This window comes from Falco punctatus, assembly GCF_963210335.1.
Source record: "Falco punctatus genome assembly, chromosome: 11".
NCBI lineage: Eukaryota > Metazoa > Chordata > Aves > Falconiformes > Falconidae > Falco > Falco punctatus.
This window is the reverse complement of record NC_137591.1, coordinates 2211530-2232981: the sequence shown is the minus strand read 5'-3', so window position 1 is coordinate 2232981 and position 21452 is coordinate 2211530. Positions and strand designations below refer to the sequence as shown.

Here is a 21452-nt window from a genome sequence, read left to right as displayed (position 1 = left end):
ATGCCTTTTCCATCCTGAAAACTTGTAAAGGGTAGTAAACTTCAAGTAGGAACTGAAACAACAGGCTCTGACACTTATATATTTATATATAAGTCACATAAAAATCTGTGTACGTGTACCCATGCAAAATTTATATGAATCCAAAGGATGCTGCATGGCTTCAGGGCAGAGGTTAGAGCGGACCCTGTTCTGCTTATTGAGGATTTCAACATAGGGAACTTGTTCTTCTGAACTGAGGTGGGGATTTGGTTGTTCCCCTTTACACAAGGCTCACAGACCCAGAGGCCTCCTGCAGGTCTTTCTGGCTGTTGGCAAATCCTTAACAGTGGCTGTGCTTTTGGGGTTGGCTGGTTACCCCCCGCCCCCAGGGCTGCTGCCATTAGACCATGCTGGGTTCTGTTTGCTTGAACTTGTGTTATCCTTAACTCATGGTACAGTGAATGCTACTTTTCCTGCAGAAGACCTACCCTATCTGGTGGTGCTGTAAAGGCGGCAGTGTTTCAGCTATTTTTCTTTTCCACAAGTGTTCTTGTGCTTTGAATCACAATTATTTTTCCAGACATGAGCATAATTATACTATGAGCCTCTTCTCCCTGGCCATCCTGATTTCTTCAGTTTTGGAGCTACAGCTTCTTGATGCTCCTGTTATCCCTGGTTTATGTGCTCTTTTTCTTCTTCCTTCCTTCCTTTCTGACCTGAGGCCTTTCCTCAGAGCTTTCCTTCCCAGCTTGGGGCTGGGGTAGAGCAGGTGAATCGGTAGGGAGAGGCCCCACCTGCGCCATGCGTGGGCCAGCCAGAATTCCACAGCAGATTGCCACCGCAAAGCCGAGACCAGCACATTTGATCTATAAATGCATAAACTCCTTCCCAGCTGACACCTCCCTCCCTTGAAATACCCGTATTATGTAAAAAAACAGCTGGGGAGGTGGAGGGTGGTTCTTTAGCCTTAACAGTAACGTTAGTACTAGGTTAGAGAGAAACTGGCCATGAGTAAGTGCAGGTTGTCTCCTGGAAAGAGTTTGGGGTTTTGTCAGCAGGAGTGTTAGCTTGTGTAAAAGCCTTCCAATGCGATGCGTTTTAATGGTGCGGCAGAAAGAACAGTTTTAAGATGGCATTTGCAGAATGTATTGCTCACTAAGTAACATGTTTTATCGCTCAGAACAGATTATCTTCAGGGCTTTTTAGGATGTCAGATCCAGCGCTCTGTTCCTATGAGGGCAGAGTCATTTCTGGAATAATCTTTCCTCATAAGTCAGGGGATAATTTTTTCTTACCTTTACCAGCCCTGGTTCTCCTTTCCTTTTTCCATCTCAGAGCCTCTCAGTGTTCACAAGTCACTTGATTTTAGTGAGAGCAGTCTACCTTGGTTACTGTCATTTGGATGCAAAGGATACTGTACTCTGCCCTTCTGCACACTCCACTGATACCACCATTCTTGGTCAGTACTGCTTGAAAAGGGGACCCTGGGGTTCTGGGGACCCTTGCCTGAGGATAGGGTCTCCACAGCTTGCTTCCTGGTCCAGGTTGAGGCTGGATGTGTTTGCAAGGGACTCTGTACCCTGGCAGGGGCTGCCATGGAACGAGGATGGGAAAGCTGCACCTCTGCACAACCCATGGACCAAACTGCAGCATTTCTGTGCTGCCTGGGAATGGCTTACTGTTGCTGGTTCGCTTTCACTAGGTTGTTGTGGCTAATAGGAACAGTTTAGCTTCAGTTATATTTCTGCTATGACCTCTTTGGGTGACGAAAGTTCCTCTCGCTGCTAGTGGTGGCTATAATCTGCATTTGCAATACTCATTTCTTTCATATTTGTTATGAGAGCATTATTAAGGAAGGCTCTATTTTAAAACTTTCTAAGATACTTCTTACTGATGTTTGTCTTTTTTTTTTCCTTGCACTGAACATGCAGTATTGTCTCCCTTATTCACGGTATTGTCTCCCAGAAATAAACTGTTTGAATTTGTTTGATTTCCCACCTGTGATTGCTGCAATGAATATGCTCAGACTTTGTTAGTTCGCACTAACAGTCACGTATTACATATTATGAATTACCCAGCGTTGCAAGTTTATCAGACAAACAAAACACACCAAGTAGAGTGTAGTCATTGCTTGATACTCAGTTTTAGCTCAGAATATGCTAGTAATACTGTACACTGGAATTTGCTAAGGTAATCTTTGCAAAGAAAGGTTTTTAAACTGTAGTCATCAGCGAAACTTCCTACAGCATTGTGCAACATTTTGCTAAAATGTTTTTAGTGCTTACCCGCTTAACGTGAGTTTCAGTCTACTTAATTGTGCAAATAGGATTACTCTTGGCTTTTTTGTGCAGTACTGCCTTTTAAAGCTAACACTGCCTAAAAAGTGATTTCTTGCAAGTCAGCAGTGGTACTGCACATAAACTAAAAATATATTTGGATGTTATAAGTATGGAAAAATAGACTGTAGTGTCTCCACCTGAAGACAGTATATATATTCTATAGTTTCTTTAGGCTGTACGATGTTAGGAGAGAAAGGCTTCTTGTCTATTGTATCTTCTATCCACTCTTCAGGTAAATATTCAAGATGTGTTTTTACTTCTACATACTGCTTTCTGCTTCACACAGGCAAATATATTTTGAGTTTTCATTTGTACATTGTAGACTGTTGCAAAATGTGGGCAGACGTGTAAGTGACTTCTGGTCATTGATTCCTAAAAAGGTGTATTTCCTCTCACTTTGAAAAGCTGCTAATATAAAATAACTTTATAATTACATGGAGTATTTTAAATTTTAATTTTTGCTTCACTACATAGCTAGGCCAGGTGTTTGAGTGGAAGTGGCTTGTGCAAGTTACTGCTTCGCCTTATGAGATGAAGTTAAGGAGAAGGAAAATGCTTTAGAAAATCTTGGAATAATAGTACAAGTTTTTACTTGAGTTTAAATTTACCAGTTCCTAATATAGTATCTTGTTTTAATTTTGCATACAGTTCTGGGTATACAGATTTTTCAGTTTAGTAGGAGTACAATCTAAGTACAGTATTGTGGATACACACAAGTATCTATCATGAATGTGGAAATAGGAAGTTTTCCAAATTATTTCTTGGCCAAATGCAGGCAGTTTTTTCTGTAGACAGCATTATATATGATGTAATATATCAATATCCATGCTAGCAAACTTTGCAGAAGGTGGCAGGGAAAAGGGTACTGCAGCTCTCTGAATTAAAAAGTCAGTCTTACTAACTTACAAACTTACTAACTTTGAAGAAAACCCAATTTGATTAGGTGTGTACCTGAAAATAATTGAAACATTTGCTTGAATTTTCAAAACAAATGAGGTTTGCATTCTGACTTGCAAATTTCATCCCAGGAGGTTAAAGATTGGTGAAGTTAAAAGCAAGGGAAAGCAGAATTTTATGAATGATGACGTTTGTTTGTTCTGTTTATAAATGTAAGGTTACCAATCTGGTAGGCCAAATCTGTTACATAAAGATTGTTGTGGAAGTCTCTTCTCCCTCCCCACCCCCGGCCCCCGTATTTCAAAAAATGTATTTGTTTGTAGTCTGATCATATTAATTTTTGATAAAAATGTACTTGGGAAGAAAGTTTGGCTTGCAAAATAATTTTTGTTGTTTTTTTATGTTCCTCACAGCTGGGTTAGAGGTTAAAATTAAATTGCTTTTTCCTTTTGTTCTTTGGGGAATTCTCATGGTGATTTGTGATTACTAAAGGTGTGTACCTTAATGTAAATAGAACTGGGAATTTGTGTATTGCACAGCATGCAGTTTCAAATAGGAAGAGTGAATTCACTTAAACTGTGCTCCAGTGTCAATGTTATCTGGCATATACCTTGGCTGTGGAAAAGGGGGTTCAGTACATGGCGTCAGGTCAGGGCTGGATCTGTTAGAGCTAACCTATCACTGCTGTTAGTTTTGGGGTTTTTATCAGCATAGAGGAAGAATTGGAAATGAGCAGATAGAGATGGAGAGAAAGTAGCTTTGCCCCATCTGGCAATAGCACCAATTTATGCCATACTAAGCTGATTGTGGAATTTTAATACTATTTTAAGAATTAATTGTTTTGTTTTATTTTATACCTTCATTGGCTCAATTATTGCATCACAAAATGGGCAGTTCTTCCAATTGTTCTTGCTGAAATAGTGCAACAATATTGATACATAAAGGAGACAATTAATACTATTTACCTTAAATTGCTTCAGCATGTTGTTCTATGTTTGTAAATATATTATTTGCAGTGACTGCTTTGTATCAAATGGATTATTGAGTTGAGTTTGTTCACGTTCAACATAGAAAAAATAATTTCCTGTGTTTTCTTTTTTAGCCTTCTGTTGAGTCTTCAAGCCCAGGTAAATATTTTTAATATTTCTTAAACTTGTGAGGGAAGTGGGCATCTTCCAAAAACTATTTTTGCTGGTCTCTTCCAGTTAGTAAACTAAGGCTATAATTTGATGAATAGGTTGGTGGCAGTACTGGTTTAAGTAGTCACTACTTTCTTCCAGTCTGCACCAGCACCAAGTTTCTAAGTGGGGAAATAAGATTCTTGACTTTGGAAAAGCTGCACAAACACATGTTCAGGAATGCTGATGTCGTAAGGGGCACAATGTGAGCAAGTGCTGGGGGATGGAAGAGGCTAGTACCCCCAGCAATATGGTTGCCATCCCTCTAGGCATGGCTACCTGTTGGTGTTAGAGTTAAATACAGAGTCAAAAGTTCAGGCACTGTGTGCTCTCAATTTGTAGATGTACCATTGCGTTATGGTTTTATGCGTAATAGAATTAAGAACAAAAGCAGCAAGAGAAGCAGTATTTTTTTACCTCATTGGATTACTAAAAATGAGGAGTTTCATGATTTCTGTTTTTAAAGCTGGTTATTTTCTGAAATGCCACTATCCCAGAGCTACTGGCTATCTAGTAGTCAGCCTAAGTGTGAATCATGAATATCCAGAGGTTTTTTGTTCACTTTGGTACCACCGTACTTAGCGTTATTTATTTCCAAGGTTTTTGGCATCCTACTAGTGGAAAAGCTTTCCAGTACTTACTTTAGCTGGACTGCCATTGTCTCTTGAGGTCTTATTTCTTTCAGAAAAGCAATCAATTGCTTTAACACTTCAAACTACAACATATAGTTAACCCTTACAGTCAACTCCTCCCTCTTGCACCCTTAGTGTGGGGTATCCTCCTCAAGCTTTGGAAAATGAAACTTGAATTGTCCACAGAGACAAGAGGAAAAATGTTAGCAGGGTTAAAATTAGAAATCGGGTATTGCTGTACTACATAAAAATGCTGCATCTGCCAAACCATTCATCCATTCATTTATTTTTCATTGTCACAAAATATAACCAGACTTCTCTACAAAGAACTGTGGAAAAAAAGGCATGGGGAAAAATAACTAAGGATTCTGTATCATAAATGAAATGTGTGTAACTGTGAAGCTTACTTCAAATGTAAATTTTGGAAAAGTCATTAGACTGTCTTTGTAGCTGTAGACAAGAAAGCTTCCAAAGTATAAAGGAGACAGGAGTCTTGAGTTTGTATTTTATGAATATTTCTGCTCCCAGTAGAGCTCTTGATTCAGACAGACTTTTGAAGACTTAATTTTTAAATAATCATAAGCTGAGCATTTTACAGACATTTAACTAGGGGCTTGATGTCCAGATACATAGTACTTTGAGAACTGGCTGGTTAAACAGTGTCTCCTGGTTCTTTTTTCCGTGACCTCTTACTACCCAAAGGGCAGCTTTCACTGTCCTCTGAATAATGAGATTGGCTTTCCCTAAGATAAATGATAGAGGGTTTTTGAAGATATTTTAATTTCTGAGTGTAAGCTGAGTATTAAAATGTCACCAAAATAAAAATTTAAACTTTGTGAGGCCATGATCTAACTAAAAACATTCTTTAAAATGTTTTCTATCAGGAGGTTCAGCAACATCTGATGACCATGAATTTGATCCATCAGCTGATATGCTGGTGCATGACTTTGATGATGAACGGACATTAGAAGAGGAGGAAATGATGGAAAGAGAAACAAACTTCAGTTCTGAAATAGAGGATCTTAACAGGGTAGGTAGCCTTAAGTAGTCATAAAACATAACCACAGCCCACAGTCTCACACAAAACATGTGCAGATTTTTTCCCCCTATATTTGGAATTAAAAAAACCCACAACCCACTAATAGGTAAATAATATAGACGGGGGAGAGCAGCTGAACTAAATTTGCAGTTCTCAAAAGTTGGGGAAAGGAAACTGGTACATAAATACTTAATAATGTATAACGCTGTGCTTGTTTAGTTTCTTTTTGCATATATGTGCTGGTATAAGATTTGCATTTTAGAACTAATACAAGTTAAAGTACACTCTGACTAAACTTGTATATTCCAGTGTTATGATTTTCTAACACACTTGCACTTTATTGGTGCGTATCGATTTTGATTTTTTTAAAAAAATCTCCTAATTTTAAAATTTTTTGCCTTTTGACACAAACATTTGTATAATACTTCAGCGGAGCATATAGGAGTATCTTCATTGTTAAGGTAGAGGAATTGGAGATGCAGATGAACTGACTGGCTCATAGCAAAGAGCTGTCAGCAGAGCTGGGGACTAGAACTCACAATTGTTAATAGTGATAAATCTTAAAACATGTATCATTTGAAATAATTGCATATAAGATTTATTTGGCAGTTTGAGGTTATGCTGTCACTTACGTATTGTCTTACATTACTTTTCAGGCAGGAATAATATTTTAAAATTACAAACTAGGGTCATTATAAATGCAAAGTAATTTAGATACTGTTTGTAGCCTCATTGGCTGAAAAGGCTTCCAGAACAGGTCATTAATGATTCTCAGATGCATATTTGATGTACAAATCCTATTTAGAATAAGTGATTATGCCAATATGACTTTAAATTAATTTAGTGCATTTAATCAACTTTTCGGGTGTAAACGATAATTTCTTTCTGGTAATTTCAGGTTTGATATTAAATGGTAGACATAAAGATAAATAAATAGATTTTGGATCTAAATATGTTTCATCTAGATTAAACGAGAAATGGAGCTCCACATTTATGTCATGTGGGTTTTAAGTTGAAAATATGTTTTTTTCCCCTCATATTTTGTGAAGAGTCAACATCTGGTTGTGTAATTCTATCACCACATTACAGTGCTTCATTTATAACTGTATTTCAGCCATCAGTTTATTCTCTCATATCGTGGTTTTCAGGCTGCAAGTTTATAATTTCTCCATGTGTCAGCTCCTTTGTGATCAGGACGATGAGTAATGGTGCAACTGAGTTTCAGATCCTTCTGTGCCAGCAGGATCTTGCTACAGACCTGAGCTTGCTTCTAGTTGTGGGACAGCAGGCTGCACGTGAACACTTACTTTTATCTGGGTTTTTTTGTAGTCATGGATGATAGGCAATCTAAATCTCAAAACTGTGCTATTCTGTCTGTTTCTTTCCCCCAGCATTTACACGTATTATTTCGGTTTTCCCCCAGACTGTGAATGTGACTGATTTACTAGTTTAGGTCCTTCAGATACAAGGTGGCAGTCAGATTTTGCAAAATCATTTTTGAACCATAATGTTTTCACTCCTGACTGTCATAAAAATTACATCTTCCTCTGAGAGAAAGGATCTTTTGTAACTCATTGGTTTAAACTCTGGTGGATCTGTAATGCATTAGTACTTGAGGTTGAGCAGCATCCTGCATTTGTCTGTGCAAGTACATGTGTACATTTTTGTCTAAACGGCAGTAGCCTGTCTGCATCTAGGGACTTGAGGTCACCCTCTGTGCTGCTCTAGTATAGGAAAAAATACAGTTCCCTGAAAGGAGAGCACTACCTGAACAGAATCAGAAGTATTGGATTTGGTGGTTCTCAGTGTTGTTTCTTGAAAGACAAAAGGTTTTTTTGGGCAGGAACGCTATCTGCGAGGTTGTACAGCAGACTGTCTTTGATCATTTCCAGACACGTATTCAGTAATACTGTTCTCGTATGTAGGAGTATCTACCAGATGTGACCAAAGTCCTGACTAACCAGCATTTGTTCTTCAGCAGCCTGAGAGGCAGTGCTCAGGAAGGTGTGTGTGTGATCAGGCACATCTCTCAGCGTCCTGGGCATACGCTGATGCTGCAGTTTACAAAGTGCAGGAAGCTTAACAGCGTAATTTTGGTAGTAGGAAACCGCATTCACACTCTCTTGGAAATAATAAATGACCAGGACCCAGCAAGTTGCAGAAACTCAGCTTCCTCCTGCTCTTAGCTAGGCTGACTGTACAAAGCGTCAGCTGGAGGGAGTGCGACATTTGATGAGTGTGAGGTTCTTTACCTTTGTGCTGCCCAGTCTCTGGGCAGAGTGCTGCTGGGTGGGGTGTGCTGGCTTTCTGGGTGCCTCTAGGAAGTGGTGAGCATTGCCAGGGTGTTGTGTGTGATGCCTCCCTGGGTGACGTACAGATTTTTAAGCCTTTGACTTCCTCCCTTTTTCCATTTGTTGTTCCGTATAATCAAAGGTTTCTCCTTTTGGGGTCTCCCTTTTCAGAGAGGCCTCTTGGGTTTTCTTAGGGTTATGCGCCAGCATTCTCTTGTCTTTAAATGGAAGAACACAGTGTTTCTCCCAGATACTCTTCCAGCCTTTAGCAGGGTGCAGTTCAGGCACATATGAAAAGATGTTGTCTCTTTGTCTGTAGTTCCTGTCAGTCTTACTTTTCCTCCTCTTGTGGATTTGTCCATTTGATTTTTAACCTCTGTAAACTTGGTGTCCGCAAGGCATGTGGCGATGTTGACAGTTCATTTAGTGTGAGAAACATGTTTGGTCTTTCAGACCCATTCTGTGTTCGTTTCAGTGGTTGCCCCTGAGCACTTTGATTAGAAGAGTGTACAGTCATTTATACTCATCTTTTCTGTGCTGCTTATGGTACAGTTCTGTTATATCACTCCTCTCACCTCTAGTCCAGATGCACGAGTTATAATCCATTTCTTATTATTAAGCGTCTTCCACATAAGAAGTTCCTATGGCTTTGATAATCCTTCTTACTTTTTTTAACCTTTTCTGTTCTTGCAACATCTTGAAGCAATACAGAAATCACGATTGGTATTATCTTGGAGAGTTACTGACCCTTGGAGCTTTTTGAATTGTAGTGGACTATTTGAAGTTAAGAGGCTCTACCTAAGAAAAATGTTGTAGATACAATACCACTTTCCTAGGTAACATAGAGTAAGTAATATGCCTGCCACATAGTTCACACGTACCTATGAATTGCAGTAAAAGTTTTTAATTTTCAGTCCATATCTACAAATAAGAGAGCGATGAGGGCTGCTTAATGAAAGTATATTACTTTCCGAAATGTTCTGGAGAACATTTGTTTGGAGAATTATGAATAGAGTTTTTCTGATAGCTGCACTGTCAGGTTTTAATTAAGATCACAGTCCTGTCATATTGTCTGTGTCAGTAAAATACTAATTCCCCACTTCTAAGAGTTCTTTCCATAAAATGTGATAGGGACCAAGAAGTCAAGAGGGAAGGTGAGAACGTTTGGGTCAACATGGTCTACGTTTGTTGTGTATATAACTTAGTGTATATAGCTTAACCATTGAGTAGACCAGTAAGTGGTAGAATGGCTTAGTTCTTTGAAGTAAAATAAATCAAAATAACACATACAGCGAGTACTGGTAACCCTCATGTTTTTTTACACAGCAGAACTACACTTGCCTTTTATAATTGGTATTATTAGTATGTTTGCAGAAGCTAGAGATGTGTTGATCAGTGAAGGACCTTAGAAGTTGATTGGAGGAGGTCTAAAGTCATCTGATAACTAAAAAAAAATCTGATTATCAGCTGAGATGTACATACTAAGAAGAAATATTTAGAGCAAGCAGACACCTCTAAATAATAAAGGATTTGACCTTGTGAGAGAGAGAATTTTAAAATGCTCTCTGAAAGTTTCTGCTCTGAAAAATCTTATTAGGGATGCCATATAGTGCCCCAGAAGACTGGATACTGAAGTATTAGAAGTAATTAAGTAAGTAATTTGCAGACCTGGCAATTGATTTTTATTAATAAAGTGAGTGCAATTGATAACAGTTTGGGAATCACTGAATTTGAGAACTGACTGTATCATTTGAAATGTCCGTTCAGAGTGGATGAGCATTCTAGATATAAAGATTTGTAAATGTGTACATGTTTTAGCAGATTTACTTCAAACTGTGGGTGGTTTTGTAGACAATTACCTTAAAATGTGTATGAATCTGTAAGCATTACTACTATCTTTACCTGGATATCAGGTGATCCTGAATATAAGGTGATCCCTCGCCCCCATCCAACCCCTCATTTTTTGTTTTGTCCAGAAAGGAGAGGTACAGAGAGTGGGGAGGTGAATTTTTGGTGTAATTTTGTATTCAAAGCCAGGGTTGTAGAACTGTGTGGAATTGTCCCTGTAGCACAGCTCTCCAAATGAAGATTTAATTCCATGTTCAAGCCAGGTGCTGCAAATTCTGGCCTTTATTCCACTGAATTCTTGAAGGCATTGCAGAAATTGCTGCCTTGCGCTAGGCCTAGTTCCTGCCTGCAAAACCTGTCAGTATCCTAGCTGCCTGTGTGAAGCAGTTGCTGCTGATGCACATTTTATCTGTGTTTGCCACAGGTATGTACAAAATACTACAATTTTTTCAGGTAGTTTTTGGGCAGTAGAGGGAGTACCAATATATATTCCAATAGGGAGTGTGTTTGCTCTGTGTGCTGAAGGGGTATGATGTAACCAGACAACCCACCCTGCTGCCCTGCTTGTGTTTTGGTAAAACAGTAGTAGACAGGTACCAAGGGAGGGCTGGGCCATACTGCCCTTTGGTGGTCTTTCAGTGAGCTTTATGGCCCCTTTGAGAGATTGTTGGCACATGAGATCTGGTGTAAATTTATAAAGGATTGGGAAATAAAAATTTTATCTGCGGAAAACTCCCACATTTTTCTTAGGAGCCAAAACTTTGAATTTTGATTCTCCATTCATTTTGGAGTGGCCATTCTTAGTATACGTGATCATCATCTGTCTGTCTTTGCTGTGTTATGTTTAAAGTGCTCGTCTTCAAGCTGTAGAGCAGATGTGGGATGAGAAATATTTTTGTTAAAATCTCAAATTTTGTTTGGATGTTTATCAGGAAAGTGATATGCCAATCCAGGAGCTACTTAGCCTTTATGGCTACGATGGTACTATTCCACTCCAAGAAGATGATGATGATGATGATGATGAAGAGGAAGAAGAGGAGGGAGAAGATGATGATGATGTTGATAATGATGACAACAGTGGCTGTAGTGGTGAAAACAAAGTAAGTGTTTACACTAATTTGAAACTGATTTTCATACAGCCTTTCTGTACTAGGCGACCACTCAAGATGCCAGGTTGTGGCAGAAATAATTTATAATATAGCTGATTTCAGATGCTTTGTGTACTGAACTGTAATGTTTATTCTTAATGACCTGTCTGTCTTTCTCTTCATTGCTCTTAATTTCATCTGTATCATTCCAAACTGCTGCTGAGGCAAATTAAATTAGATGTGTCTCTTGAGTATTGGAGATTGCTGGAAGTTTTCTAGCTTTAGCATTTTAAATTGTATTTTTTCAGCCTGGCAAGCCCTCGTTGTACTTGGATTGTTAACTGAATCTAATGCTTCAAGTATCTTTGCAAAATGCATATTTTTGAACTTACTGTCTTTAAAATCCCGTTCTGTGTGCTCTTAAAATAAGTCTTCTGATTTTAGAAGAGTCTTTTCTGCCTGTGTCATATATATTTGTAACAATCCTGTCCTGTCATGGGCACAGCTGTAACTTCTCCATTACTGGTGCCATTTAGAATTGCATCCTGAATTCCATTAAAATATGAAACCCTTTGCATGTAACAAAAAAGCTTAGGCATTAATGGGAAGTTGCATTACCTAATCTGGCTTTAAAAAGAATACATTTTGGTTTTTTGATATCTTACCCATTTTAGAATCTCTGGAATGCGACACAAAGATGAGGAATGATATATCTGAATCAGAAAATGAAGTAGTTAGGATTTACGGACTCTCTTGACAGATGCTGTAAAAGACTGCTGTTTCTGTGGGTTGAATAGTTCGAAAAGAAAGATACATAGTTATATTACATCAGAAAAGGTTCAAGAAATGGAGGGGGAGAAACTTAGGTAACATGGAGTATGCAAAATTGAAACAAGACACAGAAGTGGTTTATTTTGTTGTGCAAGGTGGTGTTTCTGAAGTCTCACTTTCTTCTTGTGTCCTTGCTTTTTAATTACTTCCTGACACAACTTCCATCTTCTGTGTTCTCATGACCTCCTCTGTAGTTCTCTAGTTCTTTTGCTAGCTGATTTAAGATACTGCCTGTCTTTTCTCTTAAATGGATAAAATCTCACTGTCTGTCTGCTGTTAGCAGTGAGAGGAGTCCTGTTTGTTCCTCTGTGGGGCAGTGACCCTTTGTAGCGTGCTGCAGAAGCAAGTGCGTTCCTGCCTGTCAGCAGCAACAGTTCCCGATCTGGCACAGCAAACACAGCCAGTGGTTTAGCCTAATTGCAGACTTGGCACTGTGGCTCAACTGGAAGTGTGTGTTCGCCTATTCTACCCCAGTTTTGCTAGGGTTGGAACAAAGGCAGTGGGGAAGGACCGGGCACTGAGCGAGCTGGCTAACCTGTTAGGATTGTTTGCCTCGGGGTACAGGAATGAGAGCTCTGAAATGCTTGCATGCTCTTTGCAGAGAGGCAGTAAAATACATCTGTGGGGGTGGAATAATTTTATAAATCATTCAAGCTTTCTCCACAAGTGCTCATCTTTCTACAGCTTATTTAGCTGTACTGCATTTAGCTATTTTCTGGTTTTAATCTGCTTTAAGCTGCACATGTGATAATACTCTGGTTGCCGGTAAAGGTACACGTAAACATGTCCTGTGCCTAATGCTTCTGTTAGAACTAGCAAGTATGAGTGCTCACAACCTTGTCATAAAACACATAAAAGGTATTGTCAACATGCATTGAAACTAATATATTTCTCTAACCTTTATGATTTTAATTTCCCTTAATTGTAATACTTCACGTAGTTGTGGTTTATCTTCTAATAAAAAAACTTACTCTAATTTTTGATGTTTCAGTGACTCAATGTATATACTCGAGTCTACTGATATGCTATTCCTGTGGGGTTGAACCATACTATTGACATTAATTTTTATGAAGGTACCATTTTCATTTGATTGAGAAAAGTATAGCCAGGAAGTAATTTCTCGGCATTTTGTTGAAAATTCATAACGAAGGGTTTTAAAAGCCAAAGTAAAATTTAAAGTTATATTAAATTAAAACTGTAAGGATTTGCTTGACTGATCTAAAAAAGTGGACATGATACTTAATTGTGGCTCATATTTCTGATTTGTGTGTTAGAGTCTGAGTATTAAATTGATCTGCTTAAAATCCTGGTGAATAAATAATACAAGGTGTTTACACATTTGTTGCGGCTCAGTCTGGACAGGCCACAATCTATACAGTCACTTCAAGTCAGATATTTGGATTTGATAAATTGACAATTTTGGAAAAAATATTACCAAAATAGTGTATGTCACAAACAAAGGATAGCTGATCTCGTGTTTGCTTTTTTATATTTAAGGAGGAGACGATAAAAGATTCGTCAGGTCAGGAGGATGAAACACAGTCATCTAATGATGACCCAGCACCATCTGTTGCTTCTCAAGATCCGCAGGAGATAATTCGCCCTCGTCGATGTAAATATTTTGATACAAGTATGTACAGTTTAGTACTGAGCGTGGTAATCTCAATATGATTGATCTTTGGTTAAGAACAGCTCTAGTTAACAGTCTTCTGTTTCTGAAATATGCATGTTGATGCCTATAAACGTTTGTTCTCTTTCCTAACACTGCCCTTGATAATCATTATGCTCAAAATAATAAGCAAAAAAAGGTCCTGTTCTTAGCATAATGCTAAGTCTTCTCTGGAGATCAGGGACTCTGTATAAGGACGAGAGATATTCTCTCTTAAAAGAAAGGATTAAATTTGTGGAAAAAAATTACAGTTTTAAAAAAACAGGGGCTCAGACAGTGTAAGTCCATTTGTGACACTACTCTGAGTGTTGTAACAGGCCAGTTTATGATCCTGCGAACTGGTTTGTATAGATGCACCCTTCACAAAAATTTTCTTGTACATGGAGTCCAGTGCAGTAAATGACTGTTTAGTATGGTATTACCTTACCAGCGTAGTTTCAGCTGCCAGTTCAAGCTAAAGACATAGGTAAAAATATTTGCAAATAGGAAGTGCACTGTTCCAGGTAGGTAATTGCTGCACAGTGCATGATTATCATGACAGGGCCTAGTCACACCGGGTTATGTACTCATTCAAAGAGCGTGAGAGTTCAGTGAAGGAAAAAGTAAAAACTGAAATTTACTGTAAACAGAACCGCAGATTTCTTCAGGATCGCCGATACAGAAAACAAAATCAACGAAATCTAAAAAAGGCCAATAGATTGTTAAATCTGAAATAACAAAGGGTGAGATAATGATTAATTCCACATTTGATACTGTTGCCAGCGTTGTAGACTGATTATTTTCTCTCTTATTTTGTTTAAAAATTGATTTTGCATCCATTTGAGACTGTTGAGCTAGTGTTACGTAGCTATCCCTTTAGACAACTCTTATTTCTGTGGTGATCTGACTTAATGGGATCTGAACCTTGCAGAATTGAACTATCAGCAGGGCCATTTGGACAGCAGATGTGACTACGTTTGAATTCCTACTGTTCTGTGTTTTCACAAACAAAAGTTAAAGCAAAGGTTCCTCACGATGCCTTTTACTAGGCATTACGTTGTAGAAATGCAATTTTCTGATCTGTAATTTATTTTAATCCAAAAATGCCGAGGAACCTCAGCATGTAGCTGTACAGAGGATTGCAAATATCTTAAATAAATGTACCCTTGGTTTTTTAAATGTAGCATTAGCGTAATGCAAGTGGATTGCATTAGGGTTTGGGTTTTTTACAGTGTTCAGCTGTGTATAGAATGTAATCTGATGTACAAATAATTTTAGTGCTGCTATTATCACATGCCATAAACCAGATATTGCACTTGCTTTCAGTGCATTGTGAAAGGCAAGTAGCCAGTATCATAAAGGGCTTAAAATTTTTTTCAGTCCTTAACTGAAATAATCTATTTTAAATGCTGCTATGCATCTCTGAGCAGTACATCCAAGCCTACTAAATCCCAGTAAGACTGAGAGAAGCACACTTGCAGATTTCTCGCACCTTGTGCTGTAGTCTACCTTAAATTCAGTGACAGCTGCTGTAAGGGAAAAAGAACAGTGGTAACGAAGCTAGGACCTCATTGAAAACAGTGTTGAAACCCACATGCTGAACATCCACATAAATACACTTTCAGAAAGTAACTCTTCGTAGTAAGTTTGGATGTGGATCATCTCAACTGCTTCAAAGCTGGGTGAGGGAAAGGAAATTTTAATTAGGTAGTAGTAAAATTGATGGATGTATTCATTTGTGCCTTAACTTTTCAGAGCCTGCTGTGTATCTTAATCCATTCTAAATATGAACATTGGATGGGTTATTTTTTAGAGATGTCAATACTGAAATATTTAGTATTGGCGCTAAAACTGCCACTTGCACTTGTGTGAGGGAGGCAGAGCAGGGCTGCCATGTGGCTGGAGGCTGGTGGGATGAGGGGCTGGGCTTGTGTCCCCCTGTCACACTTGCTATGGTGCTCCCAGGAGCTGACTCTGACATCCCAGGCCCCCTCACTCAGCCTGTTTGCTGGAGGCTGATGTTGGCATGCACATGCCCCATCACAGCTCATGTTGTGTAAACGTTGGAACAATTTCTTGTAGATAGTGAAATAGAAGAGGAATCTGAAGAAGATGAAGATTATATTCCCTCAGAAGACTGGAAAAAGGTAAATACTAAGAGCTGTTAACAAAGTCTATATTTAATGAATAATGAGTTGATCTGTTACCTAGTCATTCTGAGCTCTGTAGGTCACCTAAATCCTCTCTTGTTTTTTTCCGCATAAATATATATATTTTTTTTGATAGTAAGAAGTGTTAAAGACCTCCCCAAATAGTCAAAAATCCATTTCCATATAGTGCCTCTGAACAAAAAAAATCATGGCTGTCGTTGCTTAACTTCTTGTTTCTGTTATTTCAAAATAGGAAATCATGGTGGGCTCTATGTTTCAGGCTGAAATTCCAGCTGGCACATGCAAATACAAAGAGAATGAAAAAGGTGAGACTTAGCACTATTACCATTCTTGCTATGCTTGAGATTATTTTCTGATGGGGTGTGTCTTGCAAAATAAAAGAGCTCCTTCAAAAACAGAACCATCTTCTCAAACTATAGTTCATCCTGTACTTCACTATCAGAGCTTCAGTCCTGAAAGGGGAAAAGAAAGATTGCATTGCTGGCCTGTTGAACCCCTGTATTCTAATCTGGTAACGTACACAAACTTTCTACGTAACTTATGTTAACCTCTTTACCTAGTATATGTAGTTTATGTAAAACAAAATAGGTTATGAAATCATGTTGCTGGAATTGGATTAACGTGGTAAAATGGTAGCAGCAGCTTTGATTTTGATATTTTATAACTTTTCAGTCAGTATTGAAGAACCCCTTGTTGTGCTTTTGGGTTTTTTTCCAGGAACTTTTTGCCCCTTACAACCAGAGCCTTTGGCTGTATGCTAGCAATATAATCAAGTCAGAAAAGGTAGACCCAATTTAAACCCAGCTGTGAGCTTAAAAGAAACAAGTATTCCTGCTCAATTCAACCCATTGCTAAGAATTTGTTTACACTGCAGGTCAGTTTGAGACTGCCTCTTTTGTAGTTTTATATAAGTTAGTTTTTAAACTCTGTGCCTTCCTAGAATCCAACTCAAGTAGTAGCAGTTGTCGTGCTTTGAGCTCCAGGTTGCGGTAGCTACGCTGTAGCCTGATCTAGCTACCAGCTGTCTAAAAAGAACATCAGCCCTGCTATTGATTTAGAGCAGGCTCACACTGAAGCTGACACATTCTGTCAGCTCTGGATTTCATAGCCAGCAAGGTTGAAGAGAATGTAATTTAAAACAACATGAGAATTCAGGAGCTTCCATTAAAAATAGAAGATGGCGAATTAGAAAACAGCTGCTTTTTAGCTGTGAAGAAGTTGCTCTTTGCACTCTTTCCTGCTTCTGTCTGAAAATAGAGCTTGAACTATGTATTTGCCTGAGATGCAGTAAATTATGCTTTACTGGTCACCTGCTTTTCCTGGTATTTACTCAGCTCTAAATGGCTTCTGGCCTCCAATAATAAAAAAGATGTAGCTGCTTTGTGCTTTGCAGTAACCTATATAGAACACTTTTTCAGTCTTGCACAGTACTCTGTAAAACAGAGGACTGACGTCATGGGCAAAAAATGTTGAGGGGAAAAGTTAAATTTTCACTAATCATGCTAGGGCTATTCTAGTTTTATATACCAGTAGAGGTTTATATCTTCTGCCACTTCTTTCCTTTCTGCTGTGTTTTGGATGTAATCTTTGACAGGACTCCAACTGAAATATTAATGAAGCTTAAAAAGCTATTGAAAAATAAATGTCTGAGAGTATGTATTTAGTACTTTCATGTACGTACATCACCATCTTCGTTTCTCTAGTGAAGGGGGAATTCTAATTGTAAAATTCCCAAACAGTAAGAAGGCTAGTCCTTTCATATCCAGTCCTGTAAGCAAAAGCACAAAAGTGCTAGAACTCTTAAGAATAACTACATTGTTTTTCAGACTCTGTTCTGACATGCTGTTGTGGGGAAAGAACGACCATGTAATCTACACTAAGCTAATTACAGTGGACTGGCTCTCTGAGAAGTATGCCTGGAGACCAAATTAGCTGCTACTAAACAATTTCAGGTTATGAAAAATCTACAAAATGAAAAGATATGTTTTCAGAAGGATTGGACTTGAAAATCAAAGGATGGCTCTGAAAACTGAAAGATGCCAAAGCTTCTTTGAGATTTACTGACCACTGCCATTTATAAACATTGCAGCATACTTGGCTTACATCATTACAGGTGACTTTGAACCAATTATCTGTTATCTTCTGAAAAGAATTGTTGCTTCTACTGGAGTTTGTATCCCATTAGTACCTAGAATCTTTTTCTTAAATGAGCAATCAAACATCAGATTATGACTAGCCTTTGAAAGTGTAGTGGGTTTGCATGGCAAGGTTTTGGTAGTGGGAGGGCTACAGGGGTGGCTTCTGTGAGGAGATGCCAGAAGCTTCCCCCATGTTGGATGGAGCCAATGCCAGCCGGCTCCGAGATGGACCCGCTGCTGGTCAAGGCTGAGCTGGTCAGCGGCGGTGGTACCGCCTCTAGGGTAGCGTATTAAGAAGGGGTGCGGGGGTGTGGAAATCTGCGCCAGTGGAAGAGGAGTGAGACTGCACGAGAGGAACAGCTCTGCAGACACCAAGGTCCGTGCAGAAGAAGAGGGAGGAGGTACTCGAGGCAGAGATTCCCTTGCAGCCTGCGGTGAAGACCCTGGTGAGGCAGGCTGTGCCCTCAGCCCATGGAGGTTAGTGGTGGGGCAGATCCCCACCTGCTGCCTGCGCAGGACCCCCGGAGGAGGCTGTGACCTGTGGGAAGCCCGTGCTGAAGCAGCTGTGCTGGCAGGACTCGTGACCCTGTGGGGCACCCGCGCTGGAGCAGTGTCTGAAGAACTGCAGTCAGTGGGAAGGACTCAGCGTTCATGGAGAACTGTCTTCCATGGGAGGGACCCCACGCTGGTGCAGGGGAAGAGTGTGAGGAAGAAGGAGCGGCAGAAATAACGTGTGATGAACTGACTGCAGCTCCCGTTCCCCTGCACTGCTCGGGGAAGGAGGTAGAAAAGTCAGGAATTAAGTTAAGCCCAGAAAGAAGGGATGGGTGGGGAAAAGGTATTTTTTTCTGATTTGAATGGTAATAAATTAAACTGATTTCCCCAAGTTGAGTCTGTTTTACCCGTGATGGTAATTGCTGTGTGATCTCCCTGTCCTTATTTCAACCCACGAGCCTTTCATTATATTTTCTCTCCCCTGTCTGGTTGAGGAGGGGAGTGATAAGAGCGGCTTTGGTGGGCACCTGGCATTCAGCCAGGGTCAAACCACCACAGAAACAAAAAGCTCCCAGAAAATTGCTAGGAGCCATTTCCAGAGAATGTGTCATTCGTGAAATGAAGCTGTCTTTCTTTGCAAGACACTTGAAAAATTTTCCTTACCAGTTTAGGTTTTTCATTTGTAGTTTACTTTCCTGTTAAAAATCTTTTTTTTCAAGTAGAGATTAGTCTAGCCACCACTGTGACCTTTCCACCTGCACGGAATGCCAGTGCATCTTCCCTAACTGTGATGACCATGCTTTTCCCTAGTGTTCACTCCTTTCTCTTGTCAAAGCTGCTAATGGGATCAATGTTAAAGTTACTTTCTTGCTGTTTTTTGTAAGGTTATCTCTTGTTGAAGACTGGGCCACAAGCAAGGTCTGGATACTTTCATGATTCTAGGTTTTTTTAATAACCTGAATTTTATTTTATTTTGCCGCACTAATACCTTAATCCTGCAAAGGTTGTAGGATCTTCAAAAATAAAAATAGGAGATAATTCAGAGGATACATCATTTGACCATAATTTCAGTTTACTGTGGCTTTCCTGGCCTGAAGGGTCATGCAGAAGCTCTGAAAAAACAGTAGAGATCTGGGAATAGTAAAATTCAGCTATCTTTACATGAATGATTTTGCTTTAGAAAGTATTTCTTTGAAGTATTAGGGAAGTCTTTGCAAAGGTTCCTTTCAGGAGCTGTTTGACTTCAGAATGTCAGAATGGCTGTCATCTTCCCTGCAGAGGTAGCAGACCTTGTTGCTGGCTTCTGCCAGCCATGTTAGCTGAGACACTTATATTTAGTGGTCCAGACGCCTGGTAGTGTTTTTAGCACCAATTTCGGTGGTGTGCCTTTTGGTTTTATGTGACTGATCCTAGCTGTATTGCAAGAAAACAGATGTAATTAGTTTCTGAAATAGTTTTGCATGCCTGCTGGCTGCCATCAGCAAAACTGTGCTGGATGGATCATCCAGGGACTGTGTCGGGTAGCGCTGCTCCCTTGCAATTTAAGTGGTTTCAGGAGGAGTACAGGGAAGGTGGAGTTTCTGGAGTTTTGTAAATAGGTCCTAGAAACCAGAGCACAGGTTATGCCAGAGATGTGAAAACAATACCAGGTATGGTATCCTAGTCATTTTGATCACAGCATTTGTGTTCTTTTCCCTGTCCTTATGTGTGTTATGGATTAATGTTGATGCTCTAACGATCTTCCAAGGTTTTGTAATCGCTAGTTTGTAAGAGAGAATAAAGTTCTATGTTTTAACTTGCTTGTCTTTTTCTTGTGGTTAATTCAGTGTATGAAAATGATGACCAGCTGCTGTGGAATCCTGACTTCTTGCCAGAAGATAAAGTGATCGAGTTCCTAAATGAAGCATCAAGGCGTACGGGTGATGAGAAAGGCCTAGAAGCAATTCCTGAAGGATCACATATTAAAGACAATGAGCAGGTATATCAGAATAATTAGGATTTGTAGTTTAATACTGTAGAATGTATTATCCGTTTATTTTATTTCATAGAATTAAAACTGTATTTGAAACAGCTTTATGGTTCCTTGTGGAATAGAAATATGATGGGGTTTCTACCTCTCAACAAATAGTAAACTGTTAACTTAGGCTTAATGTTGCTTTATGCATCAGCACATTATTTTGTATATAAAAATAGTGTGTGAGTTCTGTTCTTTCAGTTACAAGTTCTTTTAAAGATGTATGAATGCGTATTTATATTATTCTTCATACAAAAAAGCCCCCATCAATTTTACAAATTTATGCAGTGGATGAAAATGTTAAAAGACTTTGCCTTGATATATTCTTGGTTATGTAATTAGGGGGTTGTAAATTTAAACAGAGAAATATGTCTTTGTGCTGTTTTAAATTATATTACATTCATTCAAAGAGTTTTAATTTCAATCTTTTCTTAACAGGTATTAGTGATTTACTAAGTATGCTTCTGTTGTACAGCATAAACTGAGTGGTATCTAGAATGTTAAGTGTGTGTCTTTTCATCTTCCCAGGCATTGTATGAACTGGTTAAGTGCAATTTTGATACTGAAGAATCATTACGAAGGCTCAGATTTAATGTAAAAGCAGCCAGAGGTGAGCATACACTGAAAGTTAAGTTTATATTGTTGAGCTCTCCTTTTATTTGTTACACAGGTATTGGGCTTTGTTGTCAGCAGACAGAAATTTTATGAAGGGCTTGACTGCGTGTAAGCCGTACATACCAGTGCCCATTTAAATGCAACCTTCGGTGAATCTCTTGTTCTCTAAGAGAATGAAATTAGCAGATGTAGTATGAACAGGTACATGCTCAGAGAGGGTGTGCAAATTAAATTCCTGTCAATAAAGCT

The 21452-nt window shown here is 39.0% G+C and overlaps 1 protein-coding gene across 6 annotated transcripts in view; it reads left to right on the top strand.

Moving 5' to 3' along the window:
- Positions 1-21452, top strand: part of MIER1 (MIER1 transcriptional regulator) — a 43661-nt gene that overhangs the window by 14343 nt on the left and 7866 nt on the right. For 5 of the 6 annotated variants that reach the window (XM_080406697.1, XM_080406695.1, XM_080406698.1 and 2 more), the window contains 8 exons: positions 4318-4342; positions 5910-6055; positions 11136-11303; positions 13620-13752; positions 15853-15917; positions 16174-16246; positions 20401-20552; positions 21117-21198. In XM_080406697.1, the coding sequence (XP_080262823.1) occupies positions 5957-6055; positions 11136-11303; positions 13620-13752; positions 15853-15917; positions 16174-16246; positions 20401-20552; positions 21117-21198 (772 nt within the window). In that variant the 5' untranslated portion in view covers positions 4318-4342; positions 5910-5956. Of the gene's footprint in view, positions 1-4317; positions 4343-5909; positions 6056-11135; positions 11304-13619; positions 13753-15852; positions 15918-16173; positions 16247-20400; positions 20553-21116; positions 21199-21452 lie in introns of those variants that run through there. The other variant, XM_080406699.1, reaches the window with a different exon arrangement.